The sequence below is a fragment of the Poecilia formosa genome, unplaced genomic scaffold (genome assembly GCF_000485575.1).
Source record: "Poecilia formosa unplaced genomic scaffold, Poecilia_formosa-5.1.2 Scaffold111, whole genome shotgun sequence".
In the NCBI taxonomy this organism is placed as follows: Eukaryota; Metazoa; Chordata; class Actinopteri; order Cyprinodontiformes; family Poeciliidae; genus Poecilia; species Poecilia formosa.
The window spans coordinates 1513003-1540774 of NW_006800050.1; the positions used below are offsets into that span (position 1 = coordinate 1513003).

Below are 27772 nucleotides of genomic sequence, written 5' to 3' on the forward strand. Positions count from 1 at the left end.
TTCAGCATACATTTATTTTCTCACGAACGTTGAGAAGTGGGATTGCTCAATAATCAAGACATCCCCTCTGGTCTCATTGTATTTAAACTTGGATCCATCACCACCATGGTGGCTGCCAAAACTTTCATTATATTTTACTCCTCTTAAATAAATAGAAAACACCAGAGTGAAAATGTGCTCCATGCACATTTTTTTCATCACTAGTACACTCAGGTCTTTGCCCTTAGCTTGACTGCAGCAGACTGTGTTTGGAGTACCTGAATTGTGTTTATTTGTAATGACAGGTTTATTTATACCCAGATGCAAACTTGGTTAACTTACTATAACCTATGTGAAGAAGCACCATCTGTTGAAATGTTCTATCAATATTAAATTCTTCGTCTCAATAGTCAACAGTAGGAATAGGATTTTACTTTTTTTTATTTTCAAGAATGTCAAAGATGCCATTGAAAGTGAAGATTTATACAATGAAGGCACACTCTCTTCTTTTTAGATGTTCCTTTGTGTTTTATTCTGCCAGTTTTCAGGAGACTAAATGTTTCACACAAACAAACATGCTCTTTGATCATTTCAAACTTTTTGCTTAAATAAAGATAAATGAGGTAAACATTTCTTGAAATGCATGAAAAGTAAGATGTATGTGTTACTCAACTGCTTCACAGCACAGAGATGAAGGCCACTTGGTAATGCAATTTAATTCTCGCTTGTTTCCCTGCAAAAGCTTTGAGAATGTGTTGGATGCTTCTGTTTCAGATGCTCAGGCCTCCAACCCGTTGCTGCAGGGGTTTTAAACTTCAGTACTTGGTGGCTGGGAGATGGATATCTGGTCCAATGCAACTGAATCAAATGGATGAATCACCACCTCAGCATGTGGCCATTTTTGCGGGCATTTGTATTTAAAAGTGGCAGGATTCTCTCCCTGATGATGTATTCTGAGGCTCCCGCTTTCATAAATCATGCAGTTGAAAATATTACTCAGACAAAAAAAAAAAACCTTTTTTTAAAATTTATTTTTACTTTGGCTTTTCAAATTTAAAGAAGAAAACTGTAAGGATGGAAGATGCTGTCTGTCTTGTATTAAACATATTGAGTCAAATAATTTTTCTGTTTTGTGTTGTGCGATAAAGAGCAACAATTATTTGTCATGAATCATTGCTCAGTGATTTACTTCCACTCTGTTTACCACCTGGTCTGTTTTGTCATAGTTGCCTTCAAGTGAATCCCCTGAAGGTGTTAAGCAGCAATATATTCAGCAGCAAGTAATCTTGTTTTATTTGACTGTTTATATTCTGAAGCCCATCTTTCTTCTTAATATGCATAAACAAATTGACTAATCTTTTTTCCCCCCCTAATCACATTTTAACAAAGTGAATCAGTCGTGTTCCTTTTTCGCTGCGCTTGGAAGGATGCTTTTATATTTGTCTGTATTTTCTTGTTTGTGCAGTGCAAGCGGTGAGTATAAAGTGAGTTAAGCCTTGCATGCTGCAATGCATTGCAGCTTGGATCATTGACTATTAAATTGAAGCGTATCTGTGCTGCAGTAGCGATGCTAATAACGGCGTATGTACTTTAACGTCAGAGCACCTCACAACCTTCCATCTAATGTAATTTGTTTTTTTCTCGGTTGTATAATCAGAGATATGGTTGAATTATAGTTTCTAAACGTTTGATTGCATTGATGTCGCAGAGGTTAAGTTGTGTGTGTGTGCGTGTACGACTGTGCAGTGCAGGGCTGGGAGGATATCATTTTTCTTGTTTTACTGTCATTGTGTGTCTGGCGATGATGCATCATATAACCACCTTATTTTTAAAATGATATGTACTCAGTAAGCACATCTGGGCAGGAAGCCCAGACCCAACTGTTCTATTAGGAACTGAATGAATCACCTGGGGACTACAGTATATCCACTCTGTCCAGTCATATTTTTCCTCTTTTAGCACTGAAATTGTCTGCAGACAGGTCTGATGATTTGCTTTGAAATAAAACAGAAAAGAAGTGCAAGTGCAGATTTCCAGCCCTTGTGTACGCAGCAGAATACCAAAGGTTGAGGTATGCTTGTGCCGTTTAGGTGTCTTTTAAAGGTTGGATTGTATTTAGCAGTATCGGGGAAAAGAGGATGAATGCCTCCTGAATCTATTTCCATCTATCTGCCATTTAACTCTGACCAGCTTCCCTGTGCCTCCTGAAGAAAAAGCCTCACAAAATGACACTAGGTTTTATTGTGGGAAACCTTCACAAGATTCTGAGTTTAGGAGCTTAAGACCACAAAAAGGTCTAAATGTTTTTTTTTTGTTTGTTTGTTTTTTTGACAAGTTCTTTTAGGACATTTGTGAAACGCTTGATACATCTCTCCTGGAATACAGTTAAAAGTTTGCATGAAGATTTGAGCATGTTTGTCTGTGAATACTTTGCCATCCAGTTGTTTCCCAGATTTTTGTTTTCTGCTGTTGGCATGTTGGCGTTCACCTTGTTTATCAAAACTCGGCTTTTCTGAGCTGCAGCACTGACTGAACAGAAGACATTTTTCTTTTTCAGCAATCTGGTGTTGTGCGATAGGTTCAGGAGCTGGAAGACTTTAGGCTTGATCCCTGTCCAGTGACAGCCTGCACTTATTGTTGCTGCAGGGTTGAGTTTAGCTTTTCTGGGAGGTTTCCTGGAAGAAAAATTGAATTGTCTCCATTTTTCATATCTAGTAGTGTTGCAAATGTTATTTGCAGATGGTGTAAAAAGATTCTACAGTAGTTTAGGAATCTGAAGTAAAGATTTTCAGTTTTGTAATATTTCTGTTTACATACCATGTTTTTGACCCTCCATCTTTAATCTGGAAGATGTCTACTCTGAATATCTGTTGCATATGAGATCAGGGCTTAGAAGCATTTTTTGTGCTATTGCCAGGCAAACCTGGTGAACAGGTGGAGCCGTTTTCCAAGCTCATTAAGTCCCACTTGGTGATAGATTTGCTACTTAACTCAATGCACTGTCATTCCTAATGGTCAGTTTTACTGGCCACTTTACCTAAATTTACCTGTTTCCTTCCGGTTCTGAATTTATATTGTGTACCATTTAGCCATTTCATGAGCAGTTTTCCTCTTTATTGCCTTTAAAATAATTTAAGGTCGAGCATCTGTGGCTCTGCGCTGAGGTAACGCGCCGCATGACAAGCTACTCACTGCAGTGTTTTCCAGGAAGGTAAGCTGCTGTGACATAGTGGCAGAAACAAAAGCCTCTGTGGTAATCATGGTTGCCACCGCAGGGCACCTGCAGTTTGGGTTTTCTGGGTGGATCAATATATCTGTCAAGTTCTCCTTGAATGGCACCTACTTTATGTTCGTTCAGTCGCTGCTGCAGAGTGCAATGCTGAAGCCTCATGTCTCACAAGTCTGCAGGAAATAGAAGGTTTCTCTTGGGCTTCATAAAGATTATTTGATTTTTGAGCGGTGCGGAACAATTAAAGTAATCATTTCATTCTCCTCTTTTATCTCGCTTCAAAGAACAGGCAAAGACGCACTGATATAGTTAATGTTAGATATGCAAAACAACTTTTACATTAGGTTATTTTCTGCAGGAATAGAAACATCATTCCCCTTTATTCCATCAGGAGAGTTGTTAAACGCCGCTTAAAGGCATTTTCTGACTCCGTGTTCTGTTATGTCAGCAATCAGATACACTTCACTAGCTGTATCTGTCTATACAGCTGAAATTAAAAGTGGTTATCTTAAACTGAAGACGGTATGTTTGAGCAGAGCCCCGAAGGCTGCGTATGTAGCAAAACTGAAGATGAGGCTATTTTTTTAAAATACTGATATGGTTTAGAGGGCAGTTAAGTTTTCAATTTCACTGACAAACAATTCAGATTCTTTTGATCAAATTGATTTGTGACAAATGTGGCAAATCACACTGTAACCTGGGAACTGCAGAGTTTTCTTTACACGCACCACTTCATACAGTGTCATAGGAACATCAGTTCTCCTAACACGAAGGGGAAATGATCTGGCTTTGGTGTTTCTGTCCATTTATCTAAATGCCTCACAGCCATACGTGATCACACCTCAAAGATAAAGTTTTCTAATAAAAGCACTTTGAATGTCCTCAGGATCACAGATTTTATTAAAACACAGATGGTCTTGCGCAAAGAGATGGAACCTTTTTTTTTATATACTAGGTTTGAAATTGAAAAAGCCTTGAAACAAACCTTAACCAGTCTCAGATTTCAACTGACTGTAATGTTAATGTTTGTGGATCACCCACAAAGCAATAGGACAATTTCTCACCCATTAAATGAGCAATGCGCGTCCATTGTGATTCAGAGTTGGGGTCATCTCCAGATGGTCTGCTTGACTTAATTTCACTGAGATCCAGTTCCTGTAAGCAAATATTTTTAAACATAAGCTGAGACAATCGCAGTTTTTGCCTTTAGAACTCAGAATCTATCAGCTTCAAAACTTTGATGTCACTTTTTATTCCGACCCTGCTTATTAATCCGAAGAGGATCCCCACTGAGTTTTTCTTCATGACTATATTTGGGCTTGGAATGCTGTGATTTGTTCCACACTTAACACTTCCCACCCAATAAGGAGGCCTTGAGAGAGAGCTACGAGTTACCTTTAGACTTGGAGAATAACACACTTTTTGGTTTAAGTAGAGTGTTTGCCAGCAACATAGTGTACCTGAACGCTGTGTTTTGGTCAGAGTGTGTGTGTTTGCCACTGCAGTGCCCCCAGGCCATCTGTTCAGCTCAGAAATAGTGAGGCGACAAACCTCACTGAACTCAATTTGTCATGAACACATTTGGTGTTTTTTTTTTATTATTCTCATTGTTTGACCTGAAAATGCTTCGGTGTTGCTGCTGCAGAGCGTCTCTGTGGACATTAGAGACTCCGGGGATGTGTGTGTTTAATGGGAACGCGGATGGAAATGGAGTCTAGGGGACTGTGTGACAGGTGATGGACTTGCTCAGATATTAAAATTAGGTTTTTATTTTCCCTGGGGCTAATAGGTGGGTGGGCTGAAATCAGATGCAAGCTGATGTCTGGCAATGAAAGAATGAGTTAAAACATTGATTTAGTAGTGACACAGAATACAAGAGTAAATGTATGATAATGATAATTACACTTTTGCAGTAGAGCTGCACTACGTTAGGGAAGTGGGGCATTTAAATATTGGTGCTGGATTTTGCAGCATGATATTAATTACAATTAACCCACCTTTTTCCTTAGTAGCCTCTCTTTTCAGTCCTCAATACTCTCCCTAGGCTTTGAGTCACTGTGATCTACAGCAGTTGTGGGTATAAAGGACAGTAAAAATCGATCCAAGAAGCAATACAAGTTATCGGAAGCAAAGTTTTACTGCATGGAAGCTGAAATTTATAAAATGGTGTAAAATGTGGCTTTTAATTAGTCCTACTATGCAGTTGTAGGAGTTGGCATAATTAAATTGAGAGAAATATTGTAATTTTATTAATTGTTTAGCTCCTTCTGAAGTAATGCAGGTTACTTTGCAGAATATTCTGCTTTTACTCTCATTTAACTCCTTGCAAAGGGAAACTGGAAAACATAAAATGGCTGAAATACTGAGAAACAAACTTTAGGAGATGAATACATTTTTGGTCATGACAAAACAGCAGCTTATACTTGGGTAGAAATGGTGTGGTTCTGCAATAAAACACTTACAGGGAGACCAGTAAGCATGTAAGGGGTTGGAATTAGCAGTAAATGGTCATATAAATTAACAAACTGTTGAAAATATAAAACAAGATGAAACACATCACAGAAACACATTGATTTAGAGATCAATATTCTGTAAATAGGGGCAGAGGTGTGGGAAAACTCTTGACTATCTTAAATCTTACTAAGAAAAATTAATTGTGACAATGTTGATTAAAAGACAGTAAACCTGGATTCCTAAACTTTCTAAAACAATGGCTGGCACATTTTAAGCCAGAAGCTGACTTGAGTTTAATTTACTTTCTGAGGTGGCATAGTAATACAAAAGCTGCGTAACTTCTCAAACCTTAACATTACTTTATGTTCAGACTAATGAAAAAGTTCTACAATATTTGGTGCATCTGGTTTGTTGGATTATAGATAATAATTTAAAGTTTGGCTTGTTAATTATCACTGTCTAAACTCTCTGGATTATGAAATTAGTCTTCTGGAAAATAGCTGCAACACCTCTTACTATATTTCGGAAACATGGCATTGAGGAGTTAAAATTTCATTGACTTTCAAAATGAAATCAAGTGAAAGATGAGGATCTTTTATGAAAGATATATGTATATATTATATATCCTTTTTCATATCAGTGCCATTTCCTTATGTCAATTAAAATAAGTTCAACCACCAAAAACTCTGCGTCTCGCCACAGGTACTTCGTAAATTATTCACCCAGTGGAGACATTGTACTACTTTCCTGTGGCACTCTGGCCCAGCAAAAAAGTTTCATACATTATTTCAAGTCCTTGAAATCTTTATTTTTCTCCAAGCACGCATTCACTCTTTTTTTTTTTTTACTCCTGCCTATGGCGATAATCCCTTGCTGCTCGTTTTGGGCCTGGAAAATGTGTGCAGTTACAAACACACACCAAGAAAAACTCCAAGGTCAGAGTCTGTGCAGAGTCTTTACACCAAAGTAGAACAATGTCTCTGTCTGGTGACCCGTTGGGTCTTAGACCCATTTTACCAGGTGTTTGGGCTCAAAAAATGTCATAGCTAAGTAAAGAGATCCTTCATGCCTTACATGTCAAAATTTCATTCATTTCTGGATTTAAATTATCAGCCTGTTCTTAGTGTAAATAATCCAATTATTACAGGTGGATAAATAAGTGAATAATTGAACGAATCTCTGACAAATGGGTGGATGAACACTTGGGAAACCACTGGTGGAAGACAGCGGACAAACTGATAGATGGATAGCTACATTTTCAGATGACAAATGAACCAATGAGAGGGAGGGATGGATAGATGGAGGATGATGCACCAAATGGCTGGAAGAACAAACTGATAGAGAAATGGATGGATGGACCAAAGTATGAATGTATGAGGGACAAACGGATGGATGGATGCATGAACAGATGGAGGTGGTGGACAAGTGAACAACACTTGGTTGATGGATAAATGAATAGATGGACCAGTGAGTGGATCAGTTGCTGCATGATCTGGAAATGGATGGAGAGATGGATGCACAGTTCCAGAGGAATAAACTGATACATTGATGATTGGATGGACTCTGGACAAAACCTTGGATGGAAAGATTGATGATTGAATGTTTGGTTTCAACTTTTCAGAAAATAAAAATATTTTTTCCATTTTGTAGTTTTCTTTATATTCACCTAACTTTCTCAGTTGTTGTAAGAACCGTGAGCGTCTTCATATACCGAGATGATGTTTCACTCTTTGTTTCTGCAATAGCTTCACTTCACCCAACACTTAAGGACTCCCCTTAATGACCATCATTTCAGCTGGGAGAGCTTGGCATTGATAGATGAGCACAACTGAGGGGCAGTGTAGACTAATTAGTGGCGATGATGATGATGCTCTTGGCTCTTCCTAGAGCCATCACAGATGTTAGGCATGGCCTGTCAGTCATTACTTAGACTGACCTTCATGTTGGAAGGCAGGGGCTCTAAAACCTCGCTGCTTCATTCTATCCGTCTCCTGACTTTTAAATTTATGGACACAGTTCCTCATCGTTTGAGTGTCACTAGAGTCCCTGCTGTGCCGTTACAATTGTCCATTACTGTCACCCATTGAAAAAACATCCAGTTACACATCACACAACAGGGTATTTAATGTACTGACAGTGCTGATTCATTGAAGTGGACACTTTCCCCTTAATTCTTCTTTATTTCTCTCCGTCTCCTGGCGTACCTTCTATCTCTCCCTTCCCCTTCTCCTCCTCCTCCTTTCCAGCTTGAGCCAATCAGGCCACACCTCCATGGCAACCGTCAGCGAGGGTAAAACATCCACAGATGGTGTTGAGTAGAGCGAGCAGCAGGCTCACTACGAGATCAAGTGTGGGTGTGTGTATTTGTATGTGAGAGACGGCAAGGGGAGAGACCCACTGTGTTGTAAAGCCAACGGGGTAGTTTCTTGTTTGAGCAGGGGGGGAAGTGTGAAGAGGTGGTGAGAGTTTTGGAGGAAAAGAAAAGAGAGAATCTTCTTTTTAATCTTCTGACGGGTAAAGAGCTGGAAAAGCAAACATTAATGACCTGACAAAAGACAACACTGCTTCACGGTGTTGATCAGCTAGGCATACCGTGGAGCTGAACTCGGACACCTTTACACCCGAGCCCGCACCACCCGCTGCCCTCCACTCACCGATGAGCATCTCTCCAGCTGCAGGCGGACTTGGGGGGCCACACTGACACAGCCAGAAGTCTGGAGGACAGAAGTGGACACTTGCCCCTTTGTGGCAACTAGTCTCTCCCTGGATAATTCCCTCCTTTCCACTTGACGGCTGAGTTCTGGTTTTTGTGCTGGCCCCTTCAAGCGTCCCCCTTCCTCTAGGAGCAAAGATGAGCTGCAGGAAACGGTGCAAGCGTGAGATCTTCAAGTTCGCACAGTACCTGTTCAGACTTATCACAGGCACGCTCAACACCGGTAAGACTTTGTGTTGCTGTTCTTTCATTAGATCTGCTGAGGTTTTGCCCAAGTTCATCAGTCTTGAACGAGATTCCAGATGTGCGTGCCTGCAAAGTCTGCTTGTGAACTTTGAAGATTTCCAGAGCTGGATTTACGACTCGGGATGTATTGTAGAAGACTTTGAGATCTAGACATGTCATGAAACATACTACACATCTCATTTACAGTAATCAAGGTATTGGCGTTTCAAAATATCTACAGACGTAAAAGTTTTCACTTTTTTGTATATTTTTAGTGTGTTGTATCATGTTAAAAGTTCAGAACAAAATGAGAAAAAGGTCATAAATAAGAATAAAAAGTTGTTTTCTCCTTAATTATTGAAACTTGATCAAGTTAGACAGCATTAGAAAATAGGAGTCAGAATCAGCTGCTGCACCAGTGCAGAGCAGTGTTGTGTTGAACAGTTTGATCCCCACAACTGTGACAGTATAGTTGGCACCCTGCATAAGAAGATGAATATAATGTATAAGTACTAATGCTAATACAAAATACCTGACAAAATCTTGGTCCTTAATGAAGCAAAGAGTATAATTTATTTAAATATTTAAGACCTCTACGTCTTCAACAAAGTTGGCAATTTTTTATCAGAAACCTGCTGTATTGAGTGTTTTATATATTTTCAACAGTTTCTTTAGAAAATACAAAAGGCATAGACAAATTGTATCTCTTATAATGTTAAATGTCTGCAAATACGATAGGAAAAAATTTAGAAAACTAGTTGATGTTGAATCAGTCAACACCAAACACCACAACCTAAAACTGCCGCCTGGATAAGAACATGCACAAGACGATTAACAGAGAAAGTTCCTGATAAAATTGATGAGTCAACATATTTTTACCTGTATAAAATATAGTTCCACCTTTCAAAGTTAGTTTTTCTTTTAATTCATTGGATACGTTGCTAAACATATTTCAAACAGTGTGATGGATGTTACATATGAATCCAGAGTTGGAATAAAAATTACTCCAAATTAATAAACACTAAGTGGATTTAGAGGAGGATACAAATCCTTGGCTAGTGTTGGAGTGTGTTTCAGCTGGGGCTGCAATCGTTTTCCGTTTCTCTGGAATTAAGGTAAAGGTGATTATCGGTGATTATCAGCCTGCCCTTTATCAGAGAGCAGCAGAGGTGGATCAAGTTTGATAACTTATTTAGCAGCCAGATTGTTAAAACACAATTGAATGCATCTGGTGTGAAATAGGCAACTGATATGAACAATCATTTTAAACCAATCCCTGATGAGAAAGTTCCCAGTCATAAAATGTGTGTTGGTCTGATGCAGCAAACTGTAAGAGACATTGGGGTTTTTCTAATAAGACATGCAGTGAATCAATAGCCTTAAAAATAAGCCTTGGATTATGGGGGATTAAAGGTAGATTGGTTTCAATAAAGAATAAAGGTCAACAGCTACTGAGCTACAGTTCATATTAGTTATTGAACATTATGCATTAAGTTTGCAGCAACCCCTTATTCTTATACTGGACATGCAGAAAGTGATTTATTGCTTCTTATTGTGGGATTTTGTATTCCTGAGATGCTACATATGTGGCCTTCGTCTTGCCATTTAGTTTTTTTTGTTGTTGTTTTGTTTTTTTTATCCAAGTTGACTTTGGACAATATTACAAAGATGTGATCAGAGTTTTGTGGCCAAATTTCCATCATCTTGAATTTTATTTACTTTGACCTGTCTCACTTTTACCCAACACGCATTTCTCTCTAACAGGGGTAACTGAGGGCATTCAAAAAATTTACTTCTAGTCATTCTGGTGTGGCCTTGTCCCGCCACATCACCGTGAAACATTGCTTTTCTGTTTTTAAAGACAGTATCATTTTAAATTGACGCTTTCTAAAGTGTGTCGCACATTTAACATGGTTAGCATTACGAGATCAGTCTGTGTTTATAGTCCATGCAGAGAATGTAGGTCCATCCCTTAATTTTCAAGCTGCCAATATAACAACACATATTTTAAAGCAGAACCGCTTTGCTCTAAAATGTTCACCTTGCTGTCTTCAGAACTTGTCTAAAGATTGCATATCAATTTTTTTGTGACACACAGCTTTTTCTTTTTACAAAAAGTCTGGAACAAAATGACCAGAATCCAGTAACCCACCCGACTGTTGTTTCAGTGAAAAGCCCCAACATTCTTCTGTATAAAATTTATTTATTTTAAATGTTGTCCCGATACTGCACATAGAGTAACTTGTCACACTGTAACATCTTCTACACTGAAGAGTGTTTTTAACACAACCTGGTAGTTCTTGTTGCATCTCTTCTCAATTGCATCATGTATATGAATTGTACTTGTCTGAAAAGATGTTTGAGAGTACATTTGTTGTAGTTTAGCGCTAAATAAACTGAACCAAATTAAAATGTGGTTTTGCTTACCTTGGATGCAGAGATTTAAAAGAGTTTTATCTAAGGCTGCCTCCTCCATCAGCTCTGTTTTGGTTGCAGAACTAATCTAAAGTGAGTCAGGTTTCTTGAACTCAGCTGTGGCCTATTTTCTTAAGTCTCCTTGACCTCGGAGAAGAGAAGAAATAGCAGAGGATGAAATAAGTTCCCACAAGTGGACAGTCTGACAAAATGAATACAAGGTCTCCAATCATATTAATGTAATGCTCAAAATAAATTGTTCACTAAGTATCACTCATAGCTTGTTTTCATGGATATCAGCAGGTCATTTTGAGTCATATTGAAAGTCCCAACAGATAAATAATTGTTTGTGTTTTGCACTAATTTATATGGATCATTTCAAACCTCCTGTTGTGAAATTAGTTTGTTCTCCTTTTGTGTAATTCTGTGTTCTCTTGGAAGTTTCATTGGATATTAATTATTGATCTTGTAACTTATGAGACTGGACAACATTTCCCCTGGGACTAATGCTGTTCAAGGCATGAGTCAGAAAAATATACTTCCTTCCGGGGGGTTGTATTTCTCTAAAATAATCAAATATCTGTCAAAGTTGATTGTGTCCCAAAGTACCAAACTTTAAAGACTAATACATTCGTCTAAGGGTTTACATGTGTGCCCATAATTAAAAAAATTCTGATCTATTTTGGTGCATATTTACATTTTGACTAAACAGTTTTAATAAAAGTTGAATCTCTCTCACTTAGATTCAGTTTATATAGCACCAAATTAAAACTAATTTGATTTCAATGGACTTTACATGATAACTGGTTCCAATTAATATCCAAACGCAAGATCAATATTTAATTTAAGTTGTGGTTTTACAGTAGACTGGATGCCCCATTCCCAAAGGGAATGGGGCATGGACTAATGGGGCATTCAGGACTAATGTGGCATCATTTAGCCACTTCTGACTCTGTTCATTTACTGCAAAAATATTAGGGCCCTTTATTTATCCCTTTATTTAACCATTTGATTTTTAAGGCAACCAAAAGATATAGTTAATCTTATTTTAATAATATAGTCATATTCAAGTACATAGAGTCCAATGTGATTCTCGCTGTAAAGATGTTTAAAAAAACATTTCTGTGGGGTAAAAAAACCCCATCAAACCCAGAACCTCTCATTTAGTTTATGGTCTCCATGAAGGTAGTTTCATTAATCTATAAAACAGTTTTTTGAGTGTAAAGATTGATATAAATGGAGTTTGACCAGAGTGAAGGAGGAACGGTTGTATCTGGGTGACCAATGGACAAGAATAATGGATGAAGTCGGTTACCAGACTGGGTGGGGGGTTAATTACAGTGTTCACTGTCCTAGAACATCTCTATTACTGTCATTGATCAATTAGTGTTCACATTCATGACCAGATTTAGTTTGTCTGTCATATTTGTGCCGCCACGTCTCCTCCTTGTACTTAAACACATATGAACAACATGCATGTTAAATGTTTGCTCCTGTCATTGTTATTCTCGTGTGCTCGGTCGTCATCCTGGGGTTGATATAAAATCAATAGGAGGAATTCATCAGATATCTTCACTGAGCACAGGAAATGACTTAATGATGAAAACAGATTTACAGAAAAGCCGATTAATAAAGACTACATTAGGCCTTCATTGGTATTCATCCCACTGCTGCGGCACAGGCGGACCTTGACGTTTTTGAACGTCGAGGAGTGGGGGAAACAAATTACAGATGCGCATTTTTCCAGGTTATAAATCCAAACAGCAGTGTCAGCACATTTTCAGCCCTTTTGAAAAGCAGAAAGCTACTGGCCGCACGCACCGAGACGAATCTTCATCTCCTCCAACATCTGCAGCATGGCCACCATGACACATGAGCAGCTGGAGCTGCTGGCATCCGTCGAGATCATGTCGATCTCGTGAAGCTTGGCTGTCTTAAGACCCTTTTCAGCGTCAGTTTGTGATTCAATCAATTCCTTTCGGTTGTTCAATGCGATGCTTTCAAACATTTCTTCACTGCTTAAGTACGTCATTTACTCTGGGTCAATAGGATTCTTTTCTTTAAATCTTTCACCACCTCTTTACGCTTTTCTTCCTCCCCCAGGAGCCTGGCTGTCAAACGCCTAAACATCTGCAATGCATCATTCTTCTCCTTTAATCAGGACCAGTGTGCACACTTGTACAGGCAAACTATTTTAGATAACAGGACTTGCCCTCCTAAATGTATCCCATTACTCGTTTTAAAATAAAAAAACTAGTGAAAGTTTGTTGTTGCTGCACTAACTAAGCTTTGCTAAGCCTTTAAAGCCTGCATTGATCCTGTTTCATTCAACTTGTCTTTGTTTGGAGTTCACTGCAGCTGAATAATTTGTTGGCTGTGTTCTTCATAATTAAACAACGTCGGACTATTACAATGCTTATAAGCATTCAAATGCCTGCATATCGGGTGCAATGGCCCGCAGTAAATCCTAAGCAACTTTTTCACACTGCTTTTTCTCAGGATGCTTTATTGCCAAGTCAGCTCAATTGGATTTCGTTTCCACATACTGCTTGTTGTTGTTGTTTTTTCTAAAATCCATCTGTCCGTGAGTTAATTGACAGCTCAGCTGCTTGATGTTCCTTATGTGCTAAGACGGAGCTCGAAGTATCTGCAAAAATAATTTCCTAAGAGAAAAGAGGTTGTACATCAACAGCTTATAAATTAAAGTGTCTTGATAATGCTTCAGAAAAATGGTCGGTTGCACAAATATTTCTATCGGTAACCGTGTGTCTCTTACAAACCTGACTTTCTCTTCTAAAGCCAACAAACGGCAACACTGGAAAATGTGCAATGCTTCCCTGCACAAAATTGCCCCAAATAAACCAGGTTTAAAGTGCAAGTATGAGCAGGCGCTAAGGCATTTCTGAATGGCTGCTAAAGGTAGCTAGAGAAACCTCAAGCTTTCATTTTTGCCTCTAAAATTGGGTTTCCAATTCTGTTTCTTGTTCCATTGCAAATATAAAGTTTTTAAATGTTTTAATCCAGGTACACCAAGAAGCAACTTGCCAAAGAAACATGTTTCCACTTTAACTTCTATTTGCTTATTAAATGAAGGGCTACCTTCATTAACAGTCTACAACAGGAAGTTTTCTTATATCCTTGACGGTTTGTGTTCAAAGTCTTTGAAAAATATCGTCAACTATGTTTTCAACTTTGTTTGGTAAATCTTCTTAGAAACTGAACTTTGTCACATCATGAAATTGTGAAATATTTCTGCCTGCCGTGAGAAAGTAGACTTGTGCTTTTAGTCCCGTGACACATCAAGTTACTCAGCCAGTATACCGTCATATAAAAAAAAAAACATTCACTTACTCCTCAGGCAGCACTTGTGAGCGTCTGTGTGTGCAAACTTGTGCACAATGACGCGCGAGCCCGTCTTTGTTTCCCTCTCTTTGGTTTCCTGATGGCTATTAGCAGTTCATGTTCCACCTGTCCCACGAGGACAGCACGTTCAAAGCCCACAATCCCCGGCCAAACACTGAATATTTGATACCTGGAGGCAGCTAAGGTTGGCAGTCAAGTCTGCCAAACGGTACCTTCTTTCTGTGCGGTTTTATGCCTCACACAGCATTTATGGCCAGTGGTTTATAGGTAGATTGTTCTTTTAGTACAGAGTCTGTGAATATTGATTCATTCAATCAGCAGTAAGGCGTTGTACTCAGCGATTTAATTTGAGCCGTTCTTCACAATCCATATACATAAATTATTTCATAGAACCTTAAGACCTTTGATTAAAATAACTTTAAAGTAAAAATCGCTTTTAATGCCGTGTAATAAACCGGTGCATCTCTGTGATACCTGAACTTTTCTCTTCTCTTGCTTGGATAAGCAAAACTGCAGCAGATGGTAATCTGTGTTGCGTAACATTTCCTTTCTAGTTCAGTGTACCAAGATCGGATCTTCCCCACTTCCTGTGATATACCCTGATCTGAGTATATTAAGATCAGAAGTTAAATGTTTGGGCTCCTGCAATCTGTTTTAAGTAAACCCATGACTCTGAAACTATCCCCAAATAAATCAAATGTAGAGCCTTGCAAAAGTAGCATTTTTACATTCTGTCATGGTGCAGCCACAACCTTTAGAGTATTTTGGGGGGATTTTATGTGAATCAATTAGAAGACACATGGAAAGTTAGGCTAGATTATTATCCCTGAATAAAGCTCTAGTGCAAGCAGTCCCATTCAGAAGTCACCTAATTGGTAAATAGAGGCAAAGGAGAACAATATTCCAAACTTTGAACATCTACCAGAGAACTTCTCAGTCCATCACCTGAAAATGGAAAGAACATAGCATGATATTAAACATAGTAAGAACCTAGCTATTGAAGGCAAAGATAGCATTAATCAGAGAAGAAGTCAACTCCAGAGGCGCTGCAGAGAAAATAAAGATTTCAGGTGCCAATCTGCGACAAAGTGCAGCTGTTGAGTCTCTTGCAAAATGAAAAAAAGGGCAAGTATCGGTGTCAACTGGAAACAGCATTGTTTCAGCTTCCCCCCCCTTTAACCTTTCACCATGACTCCCTTTTCCAGCTTGACCGCCTTTGTCGGCCGCAGAATGACGACTGTGATGTGTGTAACTGTATTGGCCTCTTCACAGGTTCGCTCGCCGTCTCTGTTTCAGCCTCCCTGGTTTCTGCTTCCAAACCAGATTCTGCACAGATTCTTTAGCTCTCCTCCACTCGGCTGCATTGCAGGTTTTATTGAAACTTGCAGCTGATTTAGCTTAGAAACCAAACATCCACGCGGCGGTTGCTTTGTCTGAACCACTGGTTCTCATGCTGGCTTAAATACATTTGTTATTGTGCTGTATCAAACGGTAATAGAAGAAAAACCACGATCATCTATTTAATTGTCCGTCTAACACTATTTTCTCTGCCGCAGTCAAACTCTTTTTCTATTGCAGAAGTTTTGCGTCCTTCAGCAGCCCTCTAATTATAAACCTTATTAATTACCAGAAGCAATTAGCTAATGATTAGCTTGTCACTTAAGTGTCACCATCAAAATTGAAAAGGGTGATTACAGTTTTACACATCCAGGGAGACTCCTCTCAGGAAATTTGTGTACAGTACAGTCTCGTACATTAACACAGCAGTTGCTGAAATGAATGCCCTTCTCTTCGCTCTCCAAATCTGCCGTCTTGTTTTGGTTTGGCTGAATTTTTCTCACATCTTTTTCCATTTTTTTCCCTTTTTTTTTCTTTCTTTCTCATGGTTGTGCTCCGAGCCCACTGTGCTGTCAAACTGATCTTATTGAAATGAATGAGGGGGCTGTGGCTGCACAGGTACTCAGCCACAGGAGTCGTGTTTGTTTGCGCTTGTATCAATTGGCTCCATGTCACCGCCACAGCTCCCAGCGATCCTTCAGATACCCTTGGTGGCATTTCTGCACTTTTGCATTCATCCCCAGCCTGTGGGGTTGTCTCTCTCTTTTTATTTATTTATTTTTTTTCACTGTCCATTTAAATCATCCCTGGCCGGGGCACATAATCAGTTTTCCCATTTGCTCTAATGTTTGTAAACGAGAGTCCCTCTGAGTGGAAGGAATGGCGGAGTTATTTTTAGTCGGGTGTTCATCTGCTGAGATGTGAGCTCTGGTGTTCAAAGAAATCACTCTCGACTGATTTCAGGATAAAATTTGAGGTTTTAACCATTAACCAACCTTTTTTACTTACATTTCCTTTAAAAAAATACTTAAATCAATACATATTGCACCTTTTTATTCATTCATTCATTAATCAGTACACCAGGTCTCTGCTCTGTTCAAGACAGCTAGGTAGGCCTTAATCTAACTGAAAAATGTGAATAAAACTGCGGATTGCTTCTTGGTTCATTATTGCAGTTTGCATTCTCACTCTTAGTCCACAGCTTAATATTGTTTCTGTTCTCCTACAATCATTTTCAGGTCTGTGTGTGCCCGGTGTACCCTGCCGTCGATTGTATTTCCACGTGGACATTGAGTTTTGCCAGTTTATGGTAATTTAGTCATGCATAGCTGCTGCACTTTCTTGGCAGTTTTATTAATAAAGTTCAGAAACACAATCAGAAATATTTGTTGAAAATGATATTGAACATCCAATGTTTTATTGAAACACTTTTCTTGCTGCAGTCCAACAAGAACTCTGGCTTCTGTATTTCCTTTTTCTTCTTTCATATTTTATTTTCCTTGGGCACCGCTTGGATCCGTGGATGAAAATGACTGCTCTGAAAATGGTTTCCATGTCCTCGGTGATTGTTTGCAGATTGAAAATTTCTAAAAGATCAATCTTCCTTAAAAGAAAAGGAGGGGCTTTGTGACGAAATGTCATACGGTTGGATAAACATCTTGAATGAAGAGATGGACAAGAGGTGGATATAAATGACAGGCTGTTATTTCCTCATATGAGACATTTTGACATTTAAGCCATGCCGCGCTGTCGCTTTGACACAATGACTAAAGCTGTAGCCAGGAAATGATGTTTAAGGCCAAGACTTTATTTTACAAGAACCTGCAAAATGCAGGTTAAGGCTCCCTTACAAAGGTATTCATAACCTTTGAAATATATTATTTTCGCAATCTTCAATGAAATTTACTGGGGTTTCAGTTGACAAACCAGCAGAAAGTAGTCCATGTTTTAAGTGTAAGGAAAATCCTAAATGTTTCTCAAAGCTTTACAAATAAGTTAGCATTTCTTTTATTAACCCCTCAGTTGGCACTAAAACCACATTTTGCTGCAATTACAGCTTTATTGTTTCTGGTTATGTCTCTACCAGCCTGGTAAATATGAACAGTTTTTTGTCCATTCTTCTTTGTATTTACCTCCATCCATCTTCACACCACCTCTGCCAGCTTTCCTCTGTGCTATGAAACAGCATCCCCACAGCATGATCCTTCCGCCACCTTGTTTCACCGTGGGGATAGGATGTTCAGCGTAGATTCTGCCATCTAATCTGTGCATCTCTGCAGCTTCTCCAGAGTTACTGCAGGGCCTCTTGGCTGCTTCTCTAATGAATGCCTACACTGCCAGAAGCCAGGTGGATGTCTTTGTAGATTTTGGAGTTGTGCTGTGCCTGTTAAACTTTATGATGACGCCTTGAACAGCATTTATGTTCAAAGCTTGAGATATTGATTGTAAATCTAGCCCTGCCTTAAACGTCTCCACAACTTCATCTCTGACATGTCTGCTGTGCTCCTTGCTCTTCGTGATGCTATTTGTTAATGCATTTAGCATTCTCTAACCAACCTTGGCGTGCCTTCACAGAACAGCCGGAGTTATCCTGAGATCAAACTAGACAGAATTAAATCGGACGTCTTCTGAACACAATTTGCCGCTCCAAATTTTATTTTGGAGGGATGAGAGTGAAAGCAGCTGAACCCAAATGCTGCGAAACGGTTTTGATTTGCAGGCTGGTCACAAACGGAGCATGTGTACTCCTCCCTGTGTCAGTTCTGTTAAGATCTAATGTAATCTCAGATTTTGAATGTGCGCATAGATTTTCTTGTCGCGCCTTGCCTTGTGTTTTAGCTTAGGTGCGACTTTGCTCTCGGTAATTAAATTATTCTCTTGATTGTAATCACATTTGAGTAACCGCAGCTGCTCCGGAGGTCAAACAGAGAAAATAAACTCCCTATGTAACCGTTTGATTGCGCCATCTCTCCGAGAGAGGGTGAAGCAAATAAATTGTGTGAACAGAATATTTCTTCCTACCCTCTCTCGGCTGATCCGTGATCTCCACATTTTAAGCTTTAAGTCAAGGACACTAAAACCCTGTAGGCTCATATTTGCAGGAGTACGTTTCTGCACAACATCATCTCCTCACACCTTTGCTATAAACCAGTGTAATCTCCCGCGCTCTCCTGCAGAGGTTGTCCTGAATGGCTGTGTGGGAAATAAAGCTCCATTTCTCCACACATCGACCCTTGGCCTCATCTCTTACATGGCTGGCTCTGCGCATCACACCAGGGAGGTAAACGCTGAGGGAATCATCTGCGGTCAATGTGGAAGCCTAGTACAGAAGCACAAATGCCTTAATTAAAACAATGCAAATTAACTAATTTTTCATCCATTTATCCTCATCACAAAGAACCTCAACATCTTACACTGTACAACTTCCAGTTCTACTTCCTGTCTTTTCCACACCTTCCATCTCTCCTCTGCCGAATAACAATAGTTGTGCTGTTTGTTTTTAACCCGGGATACATCCAATGAGGTCTGGTGTTTATTTTGTAATTTGCATATTTGTTATTTTTGAAGTTTTACGTCTGGTGCCCTTCCTAACACTATTATCCAGATTTGAACTCCTTATCAAATTCAAAATCAAATTTTATTTGTATAGCACATTTCAGCAGCAAGGCATTTCAAAGTGCTTTACATCATTAAAAACAAAAACATAGTCATATCACATTGAATAAACAATAATAAAAGAACAGTAAAACCCACACCTCTTTTCTACTCTTTAGGACTTTAGTTGAAACGCCGTTTAACTGGGACTCTAACCCTTAGGACTTTAGTTGAAACGCCGTTTAACTGGGACTCTAACCCTTAGGACTTTAGTTGAAACGCCGTTTAACTGGGACTCTAACCCTTAGGACTTTAGTTGAAATGCCATTTAACTGGGACTCTTACCCTTAGGACTTTAGTTGAAACGACGTCAACTGGGACTCTAACCCTTATTTAGCCATAAGCAACTCTGAACAGGTGGGTTTTAAGTCGAAAAAAAGTTGAGGTTGCATTGCTTACATTTGCTGTATCTAAAAATCTGCCTTATTGCTTCTATAGATATACATTTTCATGATTTGTATTTCTTTATAGGAAATGAATCTGTCTTGCACTGTGTTGCTCAGAGTGTTCCATCAGAGAGACAATGTATTGTCTCCTAGCATTGCGTTCAACTTAACATTTAATATTTGGTCCTCCGAATGCCGTACAAAACTGTAGATCAATCCATGTTTGCTCCTAAATTCAGAATGTGCAAAACCTTTTGCTTGTTTTGCTTCTTCACTCAATCTTGCTGGTACCGCAGGATGCCAAGCTGCCTCCCTCGGGGCATGACGGTGGGAAAATAATTTTAAAACAGATTGAAGCCGTTAATGTAGCGACGAGGACTGGAAGTGATGCGTCATGCTCTGAGCAGCAGCAGTGCATCCACCATGGAAGCAAGGTATCATTTGAAATTTTATCTACGCTGTTTTTTATGCACCGCTGCAACCATCGCAGATTCAATTTAAATGCAAAGCAACAGAGCAGGAGTTTTTTTTTTTAATGTCATTTACTGTAGGTCTGCCTCAGCAATCCGCCAAGCTTTGGCCCATATAGAAAATGTCCATCTGCTTTTATACCATACCACAGATCACCCTGACCAGTCAATTGCCTCTGACTTGCTGCTCAATATATTAGATCTCAACCTAATAAGGATGGATCACCCTTTCGGTTTTCTTCTTCCTTTCAGGTGTCTCAGCCTATTTTTCTGTCTGACATATTCTGTGATTAAATGGTGCCTCCAAAGGAAATCCATGGCTTTTGCTCCATCTTTTATTCTTTTCACCTGTCTTTGCATGTGGGATTGGCACACCTGAACACCTGAAGCAAGAAGCTGTAAGCAGCAAGTCTTCTTTCATTGCATATTGCTGTTGTCACATCAGATTAGACCACAGTCTTGCAGGTCAGGTCAGGTCAGTGTGAAGGTGGTGTGAAATTTTGTAATGAGATCTTTGACAAAAACTAAACAGTGTGATGTGTCACCTCGACCAAAACACGTCTGGTTCAGTTTGGGAGTTGCTCCATCACTTTTTAGTTAAGCAGTAAAATGCAGTTTTGTAGAAATGGCCCACTGTTGACTTCTTCTCATACCATGAGTAGGAACGATGGTGGAGTGATTTTTGTTTTGTTCAGCGATTCAGCAGCGAGATTATATTCCTGTCACACTGTAGTGTATCTGCCTTACATTTCATTGCCGCATGAAGGAAGCAAAATGAGACTCAGCTGTCAATTTATTATGTATTTGAGACCAAAACAAGGTTAGAGTGGATGTTTTATTAAAATGCCACATGAGCGCTGAAGGTCGAACACGCCGTGTGACAATGATCCAATAAGGAAATTATTATTAAACTGGACACTGTAATATGACAACGGCCCAGAAACGTACCGGTGAGTCCACAAAGACCAGATGAAAGGTGAGGAATGGAAAATCTTGATCATTGAGATTTAGTGCAGTAACATAAAAAGGGCTGTACCTGAAAAGAAATCCCCCAAACATCTCACTGCCAAAGTAAAACTTTCCTCTGATGGATGTCAGAGTCCAGTAGGCAGTTACAAGAATTAGGTAGTACAGTGTCCTAACTTTCTCTTCAGCTAGAAATGTTTTTTTTTTTTATCTCACTTTTTCGAGACACAAACTTAAGTTCCTCAAAAACGCCTTCATTTCTTTACATTTACATCCATGCAACACAAGTTGTTTAATGCATAAACATAATGTTGTAGTTCAAAATACCAGTTCTTATAGCTGCATGATGAAGAATCCAAGAATCTTGGATCCAAATCACTTGCAGGTCAAACGTGCTGTGCAATGGGCCGCATTATTTAACCACTATAAGTGAGATAAAAAAAGAAGAAAAAAAAACATTTGTAATGATTTTACGTATAAAATGCACTTCTGTGGGCTTAAGTGTGACAAATCTAAGCTCAGTTTGGTTTTGTTTGAATATTTTTCTATCTTTTTATATAAAAATGTAGGACGACAAACTTTGAACTGTAAGAACAGAATGACTAAATATTTTAAAACCTTGGTATTCCTGGTAGACGGGTCTATAGCTTCATGCTTGCGCTAGAGACTCTATGAACCAATTGAATGGCAAAATGCTACATTACAGCTAAAATGACAAAAACAAATTTGGCAGCTCGTTACGACTGAAGTCTAAGAAACTGATGGAAATTGAACTTGGAGAACATCTCTGGTAAATGCTCCACAGTGATAAATATCATATTTAGTGGAGAATCGCATTTTCCTTGGAAATTCTTCTAATCTCTTACAGACAAGTGCTGAGACAACGTGGTTATTGAACAAAAAGATGTATGGTAAAAAAAAAAAGAGGGAAATGAGTAAATGAGCTTTGTTGGAGTAAACAGAATGGAATCACTGGAGTGGAAAAAGCAGAAACACAGGCAAAGCCTTTATTTCCGTTCTTGTTCTTTTTGTGAAATGTTTCGTTTCACCAGTGTGAGGCAGCAGGCTGTTTTCAGAGTTGCCCTTTTGTAGTAGCAGGCATCCGTTTCTTTTTGTAAAGTTAACAGTTGAGTATAGGGTCTCATGTGATATCCTGATATTTAATAACGGCAGAAAGTCCTTGGAGACGGAAGCAGTGATGGAAGAACGGTCCAAAGATAATTTAATAAATGCCAAACTAGAAAAAGATAAAACTGAAAGCATTTTTAAACAAGTTTCACATCCTATATAACATTTCATATAGAGCAGAATCTAGAAGGTTTGTAAGATCCTCTATAAATCTTCAGGCTGCAAATAGTTACATTTTGAAAATGTGTGAAATGTAAACAAGTGAGGGGGGGGGGGAAACACCAGCACAAAGACGGCAAGAAAGCAATCAAAAGTTCAAGAAGGGATGACATTTTGTTTGAAACACAAATCTCTGGTGTCAAAGCAGAGAACGATGTTTACCCAAGAAGGTGTCCAGCTTTGATTTGAGTTCATAAATTAAACATTTATGAGGTAATTACAGAAGACTGGATGTATCTTGTCTGTGAGGAGGAGGTTGGAGCGGTAACCTTATAGAGGAAATTAAAAATACTCTATGGTAATTTCAACCTGCTAGTAATACACAACAGTGGAAAATGAACATACATTACAAAAACAGGAATTAAAAACTCTGCACCACTGGCAGCGTTCAGGTTAGTTGATGATGCATTTTGTTTAGATATAGTTTTATTTTAAGAGCTTAAATAATTTAAATTTCTTCCCTGTTTTTCTTACCCTCATTTTAACTAATTATTTCTCCGTTTGATTTGAATCTTCCCCTTTTTGCTAAATTATATGATTTTGTCAAACTTTTTTTGCCATGTTAAAGAAAATGTTGGCACTATTGTAGGTCCTAAAATTGTGTTCATTTCACCTAAATAACTGAGCTTGACACATTTCTTGATTTGTTCAGTGAATAAATATTTATCTATGAAAAGGTCAATATTAACTGAGAAATAAACAGGAGCAAAGTCTCAGTTTGGGTGCAGCGGCTTGGTGACTTTAGATATTAACCTTCTTTATAATGCCGTGTCCATCTGTCCCAAAGTTTGCATGTCACATATTGTGTTATAACATTTCTTTTTTTTGAATACCAGTAATCCTACCTGACGCTGCTTGATGATAAATGCCCATAATGTAGAGTACTGCACGTGTTTATGCATGTGTCTGATGTAAGCACTTGACTGACTCCGCTATTACTCGGCAGAATAATGAACAATACTTTAAATTTAAATTATATATTAAGGTGCTTCAATCACGTTAGCATTACTTTCCCACTTTTAACTTCTCTGGCTGCAGATTAGCCTTTTATGAATTTTTATTAGTTCTTTTTTTTTTTCAAGCTTTGATTAGATTTTTGATTTAGTGTCTGTCACTTCACTCTGGCTGACTGATGGGCGATGACTTCATACATAAAAAGCACATATTAAATGCTGATGTTCTTTCATTGGCTGGAGCTGAAACACTGTGATGATGGGAAGTGCATTAAGTCCTCTTGAGGGCCGCTGATATTGTCTGTTATGGAGAGAGAGAGGCAATGATGTACGATTTCATCATGGGACAGAATGAGACTGGACTTCATGTCGGACATTGGCATTGTCGATTATGAATTTATGTTTAACATTTTTACGACGGCTTGACCTCATGGTGATACTCAGTATATCTACCCAGCTTTGATATATTTTAGAAATGTTAATAGGGATATAGAAGCTGCTATTTTGGAGGGGGAAAAATAATAAATTGTCTGATTTAAAAGGCCTAATTTAAGCTTTATGTAATCTCTTGAAGTTACTTGAAGTCTAATATCATTCTACTTCACACTGAGTAGGTCCGTGGGTACTTGAGGTGAATCAAAACAGATGCCTGCTGGATACGTCAGACAAATGTCAGGTTTTACTCCCACACGCTGTCGCACAGCAAACTGAAGAAAAAATTACGGCACATGTCCATCTTTTCAACAATTATTGGTGAGATTTTAATGTGGAGCTGTGTGTATTATCTAAGTTACCATAATTATGGTGACTTGTTTTTATAATCTGAGCCCAAGTTGAAACCTTGGAGTTTCCTGCATTGTAATTTTAAAAACGCAGCAGTACCTTTCTTTCTTTTTTTTTTATTTTTATGTTAACATTCTCTGTTCTGCTAACTTCAAAGTAAGTTTCAATGAACATAAAAGATGCATCAATAGTTGCTTTACAAAAAAAAAAGTGCAAATGCTTTGAAAACCAGATATGGTGCTGAGTACAAATGTCTCGAACCGCCTGCATGTACCTCTGTTCCTTCCTATAAAGGTTTTTAAGGGTCACCTCACTGGGACCGGACTGGAGACATCTTATCCTTTCTAGCTGGAGAGAGGGATATCTGGATTTCCACCTCTTACCTGTTACTCCTTGGTCCTTGATCTAACAAAGGCAGAGGCTTGATCCTTGTGCAGGCAGCGATCATAGCAGGTTGCACAGCATTGAACTTGTGCTGCGGAGCATTTATATGCAATCACTGCAAGGCTGAACAGATCTAAAGTTTAGCAAATAAATGCAGGTTTAAGACAGACTCAATTAGTAGCTGCTTAAGCTTTATGAACCTGGTCTTTATGAGTGACAAAAATAAATAAATATCTGGATCGGTGCATCCCTAGTTTTTAGTTTGTCTTCAGAAGTTGCGCCCATCCAGTTTCTTAATTCCCTTTACAGTAAGGTTTTAAGATGTCTTTGGTTAAACCGGTTCTAATATACGAGCTTGACTGCTTTTACAGCTTTGGGGCCTAACACTGTAAAATACTTGTGATTTAATGTAAGCAGCCATTTTATTCAAGCTTTTATTTTTTTTTCTTTCTTAGAATGCAACTTTACTCTTTTGCCATAATTTTCCACAGAGGCCGTATCTTTTGCAGCATCTGCTGCTGGTTTGTGGAAGCGATGGCGCCAAGCTAAATGATAGTACCTCCAGGTTCATATTTAATGGAGGACCCTATTACAGATGAAAAATGGCCCCTGTGCTGTAATGGCTGGATAAATCCAGGCCCTGGAGCAGCCACACAAGATGCTCTTAAGAGTCACGATGCAGCAGAGCCGAGGTGATGATTTCCCGCCTGAAGATACTGCCCAGTATTTTCGGATGAGCATTTGTAAGAATGCGTTTTCAGGTGCCGCCACGCTGAAAATTACCCCCTCTAAATGTTGTTGTTTTTTTATTGGACAGAAAGACCAATGGGCTGTGCAAAATTTAATTTATCCGCAAAAGATGAGCTCTTTATGGATTTTTCACGGTGCAGAAGTGCAAGGTTGGCATCGGCATATTGACGGATACTTTTAGAAGACTCTGCTGGTTTGATGCAGATTATTTGTTTGGATGAGGTGTGAGGTTTGCAATCTGTGTTGATTACTGACTATAAATAAAAGAAACTGAGGAAGAGTCTATTGACTCTTTACTCTCGTACTTCTAAAATTACATGATCATTATTTAAGGACTGTTGCCAGTCAGTCAGGGAAGTTTAATAAGAGAATTTCTGCCAAATTTTAACTCCACCATTCCACTATAGGGGAGGATTATTCACAAATGAGTCTGAACAAAGCTTAGATAAATGGCAACCTTATGTCTACCTTGTGTTTTACTCTAGATCTGACCTTTAATCTGTAAATGCGTAACCTTTTTCTCTGGAAGAATGTGTTTTTCTTAGTATGACGTCTGAAGTTTGGAGCTCCAAGCTTTTGTAGCGTTGGTATTTCCTGCTTTAATTTTCCATTTTCATTCATGTTGACCTTCATGGAAAAGAACAACAATTTCTAGATTTAAAAATCACATTTCTGTAGCCATTCAGGAATCAAATGGCCATCAAACGATTTGTAAAGAGTTTCGGATCCACCAGTTCACTTTGTGACAACTGCTGTCTTTCAACTTCTGAAAGACTTAATAATTATTTTATTTCTTTTCATCAACATGCATAAAAAAATAAATAAAAGATGCATTTTAACATAGAAATATCAGCCTCTTGGGGGTGAGGGGGGGATTTATAGTTGTATCATAGTTTTGGTTTCTTCTGCCACATCTCGACCAGGATGTCTTTGAATCGTTAATGAAGGAAGCGGGACTTAAAGCAACAAGTCGTGAGTGGAAAATGTGTGGACATGAGCCTAAAAAGCCACATTGTTGCACCAAGAAGTTGTTAAAGAAGAAATCAATGTCTTCTAATGGCCAAGTCCTGACTAATCCAATAAACATATTGTGGTCGGATGCGAAGTGAGTACTTGATGGAGTCGAAGCTGCTCTGTGTGCGAGAACATCGTCCATTATCTCGAGCTGTCTGTTGTGAAAATCTGATATTATGTAATGTTCATTCTAAAGTATAAATAATTAGCTGGATATATACGTATAGATAATATACAGTGAGAATTTTTATGCCTGGCAGCCTGATTCCTACCCTATGCTGTGCAACTCTTCAAACAGAAACTCAAACAAAGTGATCTCTCTAGCCGCCGTGAGGGCCTAGATATACACATAATAGACTCGGCAAACAAACCTTCACAAACAAAGAGAGAGTACTTCACACGTCAGAAGGAGATCACATTTCCCATTAGTCTCCTCCTCTCCGTGCCCCACGTAGAGCTCAGAGCCTCACCGCCCCAAGTGACATGCAGACAAATTGGTCCTGAAGAAGTCCAGAAGCAATCAGAGCTCACCACTGGCCTACAATTACACGTCCTCTAACAAAGCGATCAATGTGCTCGCTGTGTGTGAACAACACAAGCTGGAACATGCTAAAATAGATTCTCTGGCTGCCTGAATGAAGCTGTTAAATAAAGAGGAGGAGAGGAGTTCAAAAGGTTTTTGCTTTTTATGTGCAAAGACGGTCAATGCCTTCAGCTTGAAATGGCAGCGGGCTTATACGAGTTTCTTTAACTAGGGCAGCAGATTAAGTTTTTTTTTTTTTTTTCCCCCCTTTGCCTTTGATCTAAATGTGCAGCCTTTAGAAAATAAAGTGATTATTAGACTTCCTAATTATGTGTAGTACAACACCAAGGGAAGATTAGCTCAGTTTGGGTTGTTGGACAATTACAGCAAAAGCTGAGATCCTAAATGAAGCAACAGGACTTTCCTGTGGTCTGTGTATGTAATCACCTCACATATGCATCTCATTTTGCACACCACTGTTTTATAAGCTATGCTGATATTGGCTGCCCCGTGAGTGAGTCTGCTCAGTCTACCATAACGCTGTAATGTGCTTTTAGAATAAGTGATAAAAAGGGCGATGAATGTCGATGTTCCCTGGAGTAAATGTATATAGACATACAGTGAAAAGATTGTTTGCTTTTGGAAAACTTTAAGTGACTTGCACATTTTTCCTGGAGTGGACGTCTTGACATAAGACATAAGCATCAAGCATTAGAGAAACGACCAAAAAAGATATTTTCTTCTAGTTTCTAACAGCAAGTTAAGTTACTTTAAATAAATTTTAACCTTTTGGTTGAATCCCTGTAAAGATATGATTGAGATTTAG

At 38.8% G+C, this 27772-nt stretch overlaps 1 protein-coding gene across 5 annotated transcripts in view; it reads left to right on the top strand.

Annotated features, from left to right (window-relative positions):
* Positions 1-27772, top strand: part of kcnip4a (potassium voltage-gated channel interacting protein 4a) — a 161441-nt gene that overhangs the window by 31651 nt on the left and 102018 nt on the right. The window contains exon 1 of one of the 5 annotated variants that reach the window (XM_007559961.2): positions 7979-8598. The exons of the other annotated variants lie outside the window; for them this stretch is intronic. Within the exon in view, the coding sequence (XP_007560023.1) occupies positions 8514-8598 (85 nt within the window). The 5' untranslated portion in view covers positions 7979-8513. Of the gene's footprint in view, positions 1-7978; positions 8599-27772 lie in introns of those variants that run through there. 5 annotated transcript variants of the gene reach the window in all.